This window comes from Cucurbita pepo, chromosome LG01, assembly GCF_002806865.2.
Source record: "Cucurbita pepo subsp. pepo cultivar mu-cu-16 chromosome LG01, ASM280686v2, whole genome shotgun sequence".
NCBI classification, from domain to species: Eukaryota; Viridiplantae; Streptophyta; class Magnoliopsida; order Cucurbitales; family Cucurbitaceae; genus Cucurbita; species Cucurbita pepo.
Window position 1 is genome coordinate 15,304,452 of NC_036638.1, and position 13,033 is coordinate 15,317,484.

General features: G+C 37.4%; 1 protein-coding gene across 1 annotated transcript; it reads left to right on the forward strand.

Annotated features, from left to right (window-relative positions):
• Positions 1–829: 829 nt before the first annotated feature.
• On the forward strand, positions 830–1,815 carry LOC111800177. The gene is made up of 3 exons (XM_023683805.1): positions 830–960; positions 1,082–1,136; positions 1,666–1,815. The coding sequence occupies exons 1-3, from the start codon at positions 830–832 to the stop codon at positions 1,783–1,785; spliced, it is 306 nt and encodes a 101-aa protein (XP_023539573.1). The 3' UTR covers positions 1,786–1,815.
• The last annotated feature ends 11,218 nt before the right edge of the window (positions 1,816–13,033 follow it).

Below are 13,033 nucleotides of genomic sequence, written 5' to 3' on the forward strand. Positions count from 1 at the left end.
TGACCTTGTGGAAGGGCTACTAGATACCTTTCAAAGATAATGTTTAGGCCCGTAAATGTCATACTATCCTACTAGGTTTCATTGAGGTAACACCTTAACCCAGGATGTCGCTCATCCACTGCCTAATCAAAGCAGGCTACTTGAATCTAATGTATAAAAATGTTGAGTAACCAACAAAGACCCCAAGGTAAAAGAGTTAGACCAATGAACTGCTTGAAACTTCGAGACCTCTCTAGAGGCTCAGATAACTGTAGAGATTAAGTTCAAATTTCCTAGAGCCTAGAGAAAAATCTATGATAATATACTAGGATAAGGATACGATGAGAGCGTACAAGTAGGTTTCTCACTGATTATTTTTATACTCAACCTATTATTCATTCTTTTTAAGTGACTATTGACCACAAGTGGAGGTGGGGGACTGCTCGGTAGTTACACATTCACACAGGAAATCATCTCGAGAGGCCAATCCTGATTGCGTAGTTTCAGTCTTTTTGTATTTATTTGAACTTATATCTCAATCCCATTCCCTATTTACAATAAAACTTAAATAGTGCCGGTTTGTAAAACCTGAGACTCGATGAGGATTAATTTTTCGATTTTATCTTAAAGTTCAAAATTTCTAGATACTATTGATGGACTTGGAAGTTGAAATTTATGATGGTGTAAAAAAGAAAAAATTTTAAAATTTAAGAAAAAAAAAAGTGAAAAATTAGAAAGCCAACCCTATTTTAGAAGTTTTGTCTCTATCGCCTAATTAGGTATCTATTTGGTGCCTAATAAGGAGTTTAGGGAAGAAGAAAAGAAACATAATAAAGAAAAGGAAAGAAAAATGGAACAATTTGGGGAGCTCCTATACGACCACCACAAATCCGATTTTGGCCAAAGTATCTTCACGAAAGTTGCTCAGAACCACGACAACTTTCAATGTGGATATTTAGATCGCTTACCGTCAAGATTCGAGTAAGAACGAGAGATAAGATTTTAAGTTTTTATTCTCATTTTATTCCTTAGATTTGTAGGAGGTTCTTAATTTTATTTATTTATTTTTTGTTTTGTTGTTGAAGAAATTTTAAACTTCCAGGAAGCAGAAGTCGAATCAGATCAGAAGGCAGCAATCTGATGAATGTCATGAAATGGTAAGTTACGTGTTTTAGACCAATTTTGGACTCAATTAAGTTCTTCATGTGGTTGATTAAAAATTACAATAAAATTATTTTTGTAAAGATAGGTTACAACTCGATAGCTTTAAAGACAGGTATTGCATGTAGAAACAAATCAAGGCTGAAACCGCAAATGTGTAAATTGATCCTGAAGAGGGACTTAGGAATACATAGGTATTTATCTAAAGGTAAATATTTCTATTGAGTGTAGAAACGAGATAACCCTAGCACCGCGATCCTGTCAAACCGATCCTAAAGAGGAACTTGGGACTACACAATTAGTTATGTTAAGACGAAGGTTTCTGCTGAGTTTAAAAACAAGTCAAGGTTGGTGCCACGATCCTATAAACCGAACTTAAAAGAAACTTGGTACTACATAGGTAGATGTTAGATTATTTCTATTGTGTGTAGAAATGGGTAAGAGTTGAGGTCACGATTCCATAAGTCAATCTTGAAGAGGGACTTGGAACTACATTGGTGGTTGACTCAGGATGGTTGTTTTCAGGAATTCGTAGGCTGTCGGTCGAGGTGGAAGAACGTTCGAGAGTTATGCAGTTACAAAGGGAGTCATAATGGAATGTTGGTCTATTTTTATATTTTGAGTCTTTTGTCTTTAGTTTTGTAATTTTATCCCAACCCATTTTTTGTTTGTAATAATTTGGTTTGTAATAATTTGAACATAACCGTCTTATAATTAAATTTTGTTTTATATTTAATCATGGTGTTGTTTATCTTGATTTGATTTAAATTCTTTTAGCATGGTTTGTTCTCACTCACGTGATTTTGGTCAGTTAGAACTTATCTATTGAGAAGTTCAGCAACAGATTGTTAAAGCAGAAACATAAACAATTGGATCTAAGGTGCGATTTTATTAATTCTAAGTATGACATTATTATAGCCTAGCAGGAAAAAAAAAACTGAGTAACAAAGAATAGGACTCCTAAAGATTAGAACTATATGGAAAAAAAGACTAAACCAGTGACTCCTAACATTCTCTCCCTCATTCCCAAATAATAGGACTCTCTAAAGACTACAACTATATTTAAAACAAAAGACTAAACCAGTAACTCCTAACATTCCCTCCCTAACTTATTCTAGCTTTTTGACAAGAATTAGCTTAAGTCGAAAATATCACATACACCAAGCTCTTAAATGCTTCCAACTTGAGAGGGTTTGTCAACGAATCAGCAAGTTGATCTCGAGTACCACAAAACACTAAGTTGACAGTGCCTTCTTTTGTAAGATCTCTAAGAAAATGAAATTCACGCTTATGTGCTTAGAACGACCATGTAGAATTGAGTTTTTTTACAGCTTAATGGTTGAAGCATTATCACACATAAGTTTGGTTCCTTCTGTCTGTAAAGAACCGATCTCCTTGAGTATTCTCTCATCCAAACAGCTTGACATGCACATGCAGCAGCAACAACAAATTCTGCCTATGTGGTTGATAAAGTGACTATAGGCTACTTTCTAGATGACCAAGCCACTGCTCCTTCACTCATCATAAACACATAGCCTGAAGTGCCTTTGCGGTCTTCTATGTTGTCGGCATAGTCACTATCAGTAAAACCGATCAGCTCACTCACTCCTCCCCTTTTGTAGAATACACCATAGTTAACTATACCTTTCAAGTACCTCAAAGCTCTTTTTGCTACTGTAAAATGTTGTTGCGTTGGACAAGCCATAAAAGGACTTATTAGACTGACAACAAACATAAGATCAGGACGAGTGGCAATGAGATACATCAAGCTTCCTACTATTTGTTTGAAAAAAGTTGCATCCATTTTAATGCCATTTTCATCTTTACCAATTTTTTGTCCCAAAACAATGGGAGTACAGACAGAGTTGTAATTTTCTATCTCAAATCGCTTCAAAACCTCAATTGTATACTTCCTTTGACATATAAAAATGTCATTTGATCGTTGTATTACTTCAATCCCTAGAAAGAACCTCATCTGTCCTAGATCAGTCATAGCAAACTCCTTTTTCATAAAACACTTAAATTCTCCCAGTAATGTTTTTCATAAAACACTTAAATTCTACCAGTAATGTTTCATCATTGCTAGTAAACAAAAGATCATCAACATATATGCTTACGATCAAAATGTTACCTTTCTTCCTTTTAATGAAGAGTGTATGCTCGCTAAAACTGCTTTCAAAACCTTCTTTGATGAAGTAGGATTCGATTCAGCTGAACCATGCTCTAGGTGCCTGTTTTAACTCGTAGAGTGCTTTGTTGAGCTTATACACCATATGTTCACTTCTCCTTTTTTCATACCCTCTTGGTTGAAAGATATCTTCTTTCAATTCTCCATGTGTAAAAGCTGATTTTACATCTAACTAATGAAGTTTCTAGCCTTTTTGAGCTGCAAAAGCTATGATCATCCTCACAATCAATATCCATTCTAGCTACCGGCGCAAAAACTTCAGTGTAATCAATTCCATGCTCTTGTGTGTATCCTTTTACCACCAATCTTGCCTTATTTGTCAACTTCTCCAAGTTCATTTAGCTTAGTATATAAATCAATTTACCCAAATTTTCTTAGTACGAGCAGGTAGAGCTACTAAGTGCCAGGTCTGATTTTTTTCAATGGATTTACCTCCTCATCCATAACAATCCTCCACTTTGAGTTTTTGACTGCTTCCTCATACTTGACAGGATCTGAATTTGTAAAAAATGCATGTTAACATCATCTTCTTCGGACAAACCTTCACTGGAAACATAATCAGTTGACCATATAGGTGGGCGTCGACTTCTGCCCTCCCTTATAGCCAAACCTAGTTCGATTTCAGCAGCAGGTTCAGCAACAGGTACAACAATAGGTTCAATTTCACCATCTGAGTTAATCGATGAAGTTGAACATGTGTTGTTCTATGTCTTCTTCCATTGCAATTGAAATTTCAATGCTTTCTCCTCAATCTAAATCAGTTTCATTTTCAGAATTTTTCCAATCTCATTCACGATCCTCATAAAAATGACCTCGCGGCTAACTATGATTATGTTTGCTACAGGATCAAACATTATGTACCATTTGGATTCACCACTGATTCCAAATGAAACACAACTTACACTTTTATCTTCAAGCTTTTTCCTCTTAGCATCTGAAATATGAACATATCCCACACATCCGAAAATTCGAAAATAGCCAACTGATGGTTTTACTCCGCTCCAAGCCTCTTCTGGTGTTACATTTTTTACTGCAAGAGTTGGTGACCGATTTAAGACATGATTCACCCATATAACAGCTTCAGGCCAGAATCTCTTTGGTACTTTCTTTTCTGTTAACACAGCTCTTACCAGGTTCATCACTGTACGATTTTTGCGTTCAGCTACTCTATTTTGTTGTGGAGTATAAGCTGTGGTCAGTTGTCTATTCACTCCATGCTGCTTGCAAAAGTCATTAAATTATGCCGAATTGAGTTCTCCTCCTCTGTTCTCAGGCATTTATGGGCATTCCAACTTCTTTTTCCACCAAAATTTTGAAACATTTAAAATGGTAAAATGTTTCTGATTGTTCTAGGAGAAAGTACATTCATGCCTTCCTAGAAAAATCATCTATAAAACACAACACATACCTTTTTCCGCTGCTTGAAGACGGAGTAATCGGACCACACAAATCAGCATGAACAAGTCCAAATTTTTCAGTTGCTCTCCACTGAATGTGTTTTGGAATCAGAGTCTGATGTTGTTTGCCCTTTATACATGCTTTGCAAGTGATGCTTGGATCAACAATTTGCGGCAAACCTTCCACCATATTTTTATGTTTCAGATATGAAAGCCTTTGTAGCTGAGATGACCATAACGATAGTGCCAAAGTGTTGATTGATTTGTATTAGAGACTTGGAGGCAGCTCCCTTCAGTTGTTGTGATTGATGACTTTGCAAGCAAAATGAACATTTAGCTTGCACTCATAATTGATTTTGCTATTTTCCCTTTCTGTGGATGATAAATACTGCATATTCCATTTTTGAATAGTACATCTACTCCCTTTTATTGAAGTCCTCCAACGCTCAAAAGGTTGTTTTTGAGTTCAGGTGCCCAATATACTTCTCCAATGGTATAACGATTTTTTTGCAAAAACAATTTTACAGTACCTTTTACAGACACTTTCATTCTAGTATTATTTCCAAGCTTGACACTGTGAATAAAAGTTTTATCTAAGCTTGAAAACATGTTTTTATTACCACACATGTGATTTGAGCAACAGTCTAAGAACAAGACATCACTTCTCTTTGATCCATGGAGTTCTATATAGGCCATCAGCAGCATCTCATCTTCTTCGTCAAGTTCAACATAATTTGCTTCATTCTTCCACTTTGTACATTCATACTGAAAATGTCCTAAGTTGTGACACTTATAACATTCAACATTTGCTTTGTTGAAATTTATTCTCCCTCTTCCACGCCCTCATCCTCAGTACGTTCATCTCCCTCTGTTGTTTGTACTAGATTGACCTACAACATTCAGCACCTGTTCTTCATCATTGTTGTTGGGGCATCGAAATTTCTGTTCATGCACCACTAACGAACTTTGTAACTCATCAATGGACATAGTATCAATATCTTTTGATTCTTCGATGGATACTACAACGTATGTAAATTTGTCAGTTAGGGTGCACATAATTTTTTCTACCATTTTCTTTTCTGGCATTTCTTCTCTATTGCTTCTATTCTTATTAGCAACCTGCATCACTCTTGTAAAATACTCAGTGATGGTTTCATCCTTTCTCATCTTCAGAATCTCAAACTCTCTTCTTAATGCATTAAAAAGTGATTTCCTCCCTCTTTAGTTTCCACCAAACTTTCTCTTCATTGAGTCCCAAACAATCTTGGATGTGCGACGGTCCAAGATTTGTTCAAGATATTCTTGTTGTGTAGCAGTCAATTTTGTCCCTTCTACTGGTTCCGAAAAACCATTCTCCACCAAACTCCATAAGTCTTTTGCTTTAAGCAAGTTCTCCATCAATTCACTCCAATGATCATAATGACCATCGAAGTGAGGAATTTTCGTTAATGTTTTGTCGTCGCTCATTCTCTCCGTGTTTGATCGCTTGAAGATTGCAACTTCTTTCCAGCTGGCTCTAACCAATTGATAAGTTCAGCAGTAAATTGTTAGAGCAGAGAACATAAATAATTGGATCTTAAGTGCAGTTTTATTAATTCTAAGCATGACATTTATAGCCTTTACAATAACCTAAAAATATCAGCAGAAAAAAAACTTAAAGTCACAAAGAAAACGACTAATCAGTCTCAAAGAATAGGACTCCCTAAAGACTAGAACTATATTTAAAACAAAAGACTATAATAGTAACTCCTAGCATCTTTATCATCTATTTCTCCCCATCACGTTCAAAGATGGTTCTGTCTAAAGATTAGTATGGTAATTTTATTAGTAATTTTAAACCCAAACTTCTAAGTAGTTAATGTTAGAAAACACTCATACAACTAAGAGAGACAATAAACCAACTTTCTCATTATTCAACTTGTTACAGAATACATATATAGACAGAATAGTCACACTAACCGCTAGTAACTACCCTTAACCGCTAGTAACTACCCTTAACCGCTAGTAACTACCCTTAACTGCTAGTAACTACCCTTAACTGCTAATTACTTCCCTCAACTGACATACATTGAAATACAAACAGTAATTACGGTTAATACAAGATTAAATAAACTAACATATCATCCCCTTAATCTTCGTATTTCGATCTTCACATTCTTACATTCTTCAAACCAATTCTTTCTCGAAGCTCCACAAATTTTTGTCGTCTTAATGGCTTCGTAAGTATATCAGCCAATTGATCCTCAGTTTTTACATGATCCACTTCAATCTCTCCTTTTTGCACACATTCACGAATGAAATGGAATCTCATGTCTATATGTTTGCTGCGATCATGATGAACTGGATTTTTCGCTAATGCTATAGCAGACTTGTTATCAATATTTAAACGAACTGAATTTACTTCCTTCCCATGCAATTCCTTCAGTAAACGTCCTAACCATATTCCTTGACACGCAGCTGACGAATATACTCCGCTTCTCAGGATGAAAGCTGCCGCAATTATCTCCACCTTCCTTCTTCTCTGTCTTCCTTTCAATGGGCAACTGCTTTTCATCGACAGTTTTAATTACCTGTTCTACTTGTCCGGCTAATGGCTTTTCCTCAACAGGTTTAATTACCTGTGCCACTTCAATTGCACTGCTGGAAACAATGGCCTCCTTCTCCTTCTCTGCTTTCGTTTCTCCGGCGACCTGTTTTTCAATAGCACAGCCATTGTTTCCGTCCTCCTTCTCCTTCTTCTCGCCGTCACAGTCCTTCTCTTTTATCTCCTTTACTTTCGCTACCTCCGTTGCCACATTCTGGACCTCCGTCACAACGCCATCGCTCTTCTCCTCGGATTCAAACTTCACAGTGCCATCGATTTTCTCCTCATCGATCATCTTCCCTGTTTTTTTCACAGACGCAGCCTTCACATCTCCACGTCCTTTTATCTCTACAAGTGATCCATCTCCGAACTTCACCGTGCCGGTCACTGACTCGTTCAATTCCGAGAACCAACTTCGACAACCAGTCATGTGATTACTGGCTCCTGTATCTAGGAACCAAATATTGTTTTTCTTCTCAATTTCTTCCGGGACAATCTTCTCTTCATAAAGAGCCATTTCCGTCAACTCTGGTGAACCGAGAGTTCGGACTTCACGAACTTGTGCTGTAAGTAAGGCTGGCTCATCCTCATCACTTTGCGTCTCAGCCAAGTGCGCCTGATCCTCCCATTTCTTCGATCTACAGTCGGATGCATAATGGTCCTCCCTTTTCTTCGATCTACAGTCGGATGCATAATGGTCAATCTTTTGGCAATTATAACACTTCACCTTCCGACATTCTGAGGCATAGTGGCCTAGGCCTTGACAATTGTAGCATCTTACCTTGCTCTTGTCAGCCTTCTTCTCTTGATGAAACGAGTCGTTTCCACGACCATGGCCTCTCCCTCTCCAGCGACCACTGCGACCTCGCCCTCGGCTATGGCCTCCATTGTCGTTACGTTCTTTTGCTTTCCATTCTCCTTGAGTCAATAAGACGTGCTCAGCATTCTCTTTGTTGCCACCGATCCGTTCCTCATATGCTTTAAGACGGCCGATGACTACCTCCATGGTCATCACCTTTAAATCGGCAAATTGCTCTATTGCCGATGCGATATGAAGAAACTTAGGAGGTACTGAGCGGAGAAATTTTTTCACCAAGTATGCCTCTTCAAACTTGTCTCCAAAAGTACGTATTTTATTAACAACTTCTGTCAACCTTGCTGCATAATCATCAATAGTCTCGGACTCCTTCATATTCATAATTTCAAACTCAATCTTCAGAGTTTGGATCTTTGCCTCCTTTACAGTTCAGCACCGACATGAATAGTTTTTAACGTCTACCATGCTTCTTTTGTTGTCTCTTTCTCTGCTAACAAAAACAACATCTCTTCAGGGATTGCTTGATAGATAGCTGCTAAGGCCATTTGATCCTTCCTTTCATCAAGACTATCTAGAGACTCAGTTGATTCGATTGCGTCCCACACCCCTTGAGCACGCAAATAGACCTTCATCTTCATAGCCCATGCTGAGTAGTTGGTCCTCGATAACGTCGGGTATTGGAGTGTTACCAGACCTTCCTTTGTTGCAAACTTCGACGACTCTCCTCTCTCTCCAGTGTTGTTATTATTTCTCGGCATGATCTTTGGCATGTAACCAAGCTCTGATACCAAATGTTAGAAAACACTCATACAACTAAAAGAGACAATAAACCAACTTTCTCATTATTCAACTTGTTACAGAATACATATATAGACAGAATAGCCACACTAACCGCTAGTAACTACCCTTAACCGCTAGTAACTACCCTTAACCGCTAGTAACTACCCTTAACCGCTAATAACTACCCTTAACCGCTAATTACTTCCCTCAACTGACATACATTGAAATACAAACAGTAAATAAGATTAATTACGGTTAATACAAGATTAAATAAACTAACCGTTAGAATCATTGAGCAAGAGGAAAAGCATATGGTATTTAATAAGAGTGTAATTTTCAAATTCCATTCATAAAAATGGTTGTTTTTGCGAGCTTCAACAGTCGGGCAGCCGCTTCGAGATAGCAAATCAAAGAAATCGGAATAGGGGTTGGATTCGAGTGGGTACAAATTCTTGTAGGCAGTGAAAGATAAAGTAGTTGACAAGAAAGACAAAGAGAAAGTTAGAGGTAGTGACAGTCTAACCCCACCGCTAATAGACACTGCACCGTTTTTAAAACGCGTTTGTTAAGAAGAGATTTTAGGAATATTTCGTTCTCCTCTCCAAACATATGAATTATGTGAGAGGAAGAGGAAGTAACGGAGAAAGGGAAGGAAAAGGGAAGGGGGTTGAAGGAATGGATAAATGAAGAGGAAGTAGCGGTGGGTATGAATGGAAGCGGCATTGAAGGGGGTACCAATTTGGGCGCGGCCCACCAGAGATGAATGCAGAATTGGTTGCAAAGAAAGGGGTTGGAATGTGGGTACAAAAATGGGGATGGGGCCACAAATGTCTAGTGAAGGGCCAGGCAGTGGCACTTGGAGAAGGATGCATAAATAATTTATGATTATTATTCAAAAAAAAAAAAAAAGAAATATTAACATTTAATATAATTTTACCAAATTTACATTTTGCTTCAATCCCATCCACAACATTGTCTACTGTATTTTTGGCTCAAAACTTTCAGAGGAAACGTGGTCGTTTTATGATCTTTTATTTATTTTATTTTATTTTATTTTAAGGGTATTTAGATTCATTGTGTAGGGTCTTGAGCAATCCAATGGATGAGTTGAGCAAAAAGAGGCAAGAATGTGTAAATTGACCATTAGTTTAGTTTAGCTCATGTGATACCAATATGTTGGGTGTAAGACTCCTTTTGTATTGGTAACCTCATAAGAGTTTAATTATTATTATTATTATTTTTTTTTTTTAATGTAACTAAAAAAAGACAAAAACCAAATACAAATAAAAGTTAAAACAAAATGGAAGATAAAATAGGGTGAATTTTAAATCAAATAAAAATAATAACATTAAAATTAATACTAAATAAAATTCAATTATAAGACAATGTTGTTCAAATTTACTATAAACCCGTAAATGTTGTTTAGGGTACAATTACAAATTGAAATACAAATTACTCAAAATATAAAAAGGGATCGATACTCTTGAACGACATCTTTGTGGCTGCACAGCTCTTGAACACTCTCCACCTCGACTGGTAGCCTGCAAACACCTGAAAAATAAAGGGGAAAGGAGTGCGTATAAAAATATTTAGTAAGCAACACACTTATAGGCTCTCATCGTATCTTTAACCTAATAGATATCCACAAGTTTTACTTTGGGCTCTAGGAAGTTCGAGCCTAGTTTTACTACTATCTACGCATCTAAGGTGCCTTGAAGTTTCAAGTGGTACTTTTAGTTGCTCATGGACTCACTCTGGATTCAGGGAAGGTTGATCCCTTACTAGCATCACGGGTTTATTGAACGACAAATCTCATTTTTATGGCAAAGTATTGTCCTGTTCTTTAACATATGTAGCTTATTTTGTCTAGGCAGTATGTAACTGGTGTCATGGATTGAGGCACTACCTCGTAAAACTCTCTCTTTCTTGGAGATTATATGGTATGGGTTGGTTTGCTCATCATGATGGGAGGTTAGTTGGGAACCTTTCCCACAAAACCATATAGATGCTTTAGGGAGTGACCCTCTATACTTGTCAGCTTATGAGTCAAGCATTATGGCTCCATGCCTCTCTTTCAAGGCGCCCTACCCTAATTGGCCTAGGCCTAGCTCCTCAATACTGGTACTGGAGTGGAAAGGGTAACGAAAGCCCTAATGGTACTGTTAAACTGATGACACCAAGTCTACCATTGTCATTATTTGATTTCGTGGTGGTCTACTAGATTTTTAGGTGCGTCTAGGCGCTTTAAAACTTGTTTCTTATTTTCAAGATGTCTAGGATCAACTTCTCAAGCTAATCCACTCTCTAGGACACATAGGTCTATACCTCTGATCGCATCTCACAATGTTAGGTGTAGAATCTACTAGAAACGTATTGACTTGGGTTAACATGTAAACCGCTTTAGCTGTAGCATCCTAAACATAGCTTTGTTCTCTTGTGCATGCCTTACTTGGGAGATCATCCTATTGATCATCTAGAGCATGGTATACATATTCTAAACATTCGTACAAGCTTATCAGGGAGATATCCTGTCAATCACCTAACGTACTATAAACATAAACTAATACATACAAGTATACAAACAAGTTCAATGAGGAGATAACATTCATGAATCGCTTGGAGCACAGATCACAATGGCCTATCCTTCTTTCTAGGGAAGTGGAAAGCATATAAAACTGCATTTATCACAAATCTCATCGTAGGGACATTTTGGTAACTTTTCACATCTTAATCCATATTGAACTCACGTTCTAGTCATGTATATTTGAAGGGAATGAACTCTTCATCCGCGGAAGCATTTGGAACCGTTTTGATTTTATTATGAATTAAAACAAAGCAATAAATAGAAGAGTAAGAACCCTATCTTTGTAGAAACCCTAACTTGCAAGACTTCCTTACTATCTCTGAGTATTCCAACCATGCAAAAGTTCTTCAACATTCCACAAGATCTTCCTTACTATAACTCGAACACAAGGTCAAGACTATCATGGTTAGGGGTCATTAGTGTTATTCTATTAAGCCTTAAATTATACCTCTACTTGGTTTGGGTTCTAAATTTGATCCACATAGCTTGATACCTTGAACATACCTTATGTCCTTTTAAAAACCGTTCTTCGAGGTTATTTGTAACAACCCTAGACTTTAACTAACCTAAAGTCGCTACCATCTTCATAACATAACCTCTTAAACAGAAATAATCATTTTAAAACATCTTTATAAGACAATATCATGACTTACATATTTAAATAACGATTTTTAAAACAATACAAAAGAAATGTTAAAATGATAAAAATAAAATAGTAAAGCCCTATACTAACCTAAAGTCTATGAAATTAAATACGATTACCCTATGCATGTGGTATGGTCTTTAACTGAGTCGCAGTCAATCTTACAGGGGTGCCTTGCCTTTACCTGAAATATAAAAGTAGCATATGACATTAGTATTTTAAGAAATATTCAGTAAATGACCCCCACTATTGGAGCCAGAGAATTCAAACACATGCAACCCAGGATTAGGGACCTATTGTTAAAACCATCACAGAGGTGGCCTCCAGTTCGAACAAAATTGGATATGTAGTATTTCCCTACTCACGACCCACATGTGCAAGCCTGAGTCCACCAAGCGATTCGCACCCCTGGGCAATCATAGTTGGGCTAGTTGTCCATATTCGAACATCTGGAGGTCAGCAAACCCTCGAATATCATGCAAGACATGATGATGATCATCATCACCATAGCAAAATTGGATGTGTAGTATTTCCCTACTCACGACCCATACATGCGAGCGTGAGTCCACCAAGCGGTTCGCACCCCCTGGGCCATAATAGTCGGGTTAGTTGTCCATATTCGGACGTTTGGAGGTCAGCAGATCCTCGAATATCATGCAAGACATGATGATGATCATCATCACCATAGCAAAATTGGATGTGTAGTATTTCCCTACTCACGACCCATACATGCGAGCGTGAGTCCACCAAGCGGTTCGCACCCCCTGGGCCATAATTGTCAGGTTAGTTGTCCATAGTCGGACGTTTCGAGATCAGCAGATCCTTGAATATCATGCAAGACATAATGATGATCATCATCACCATAGCAAAATTGGATATGTAGTACTTCCCTACTCACGA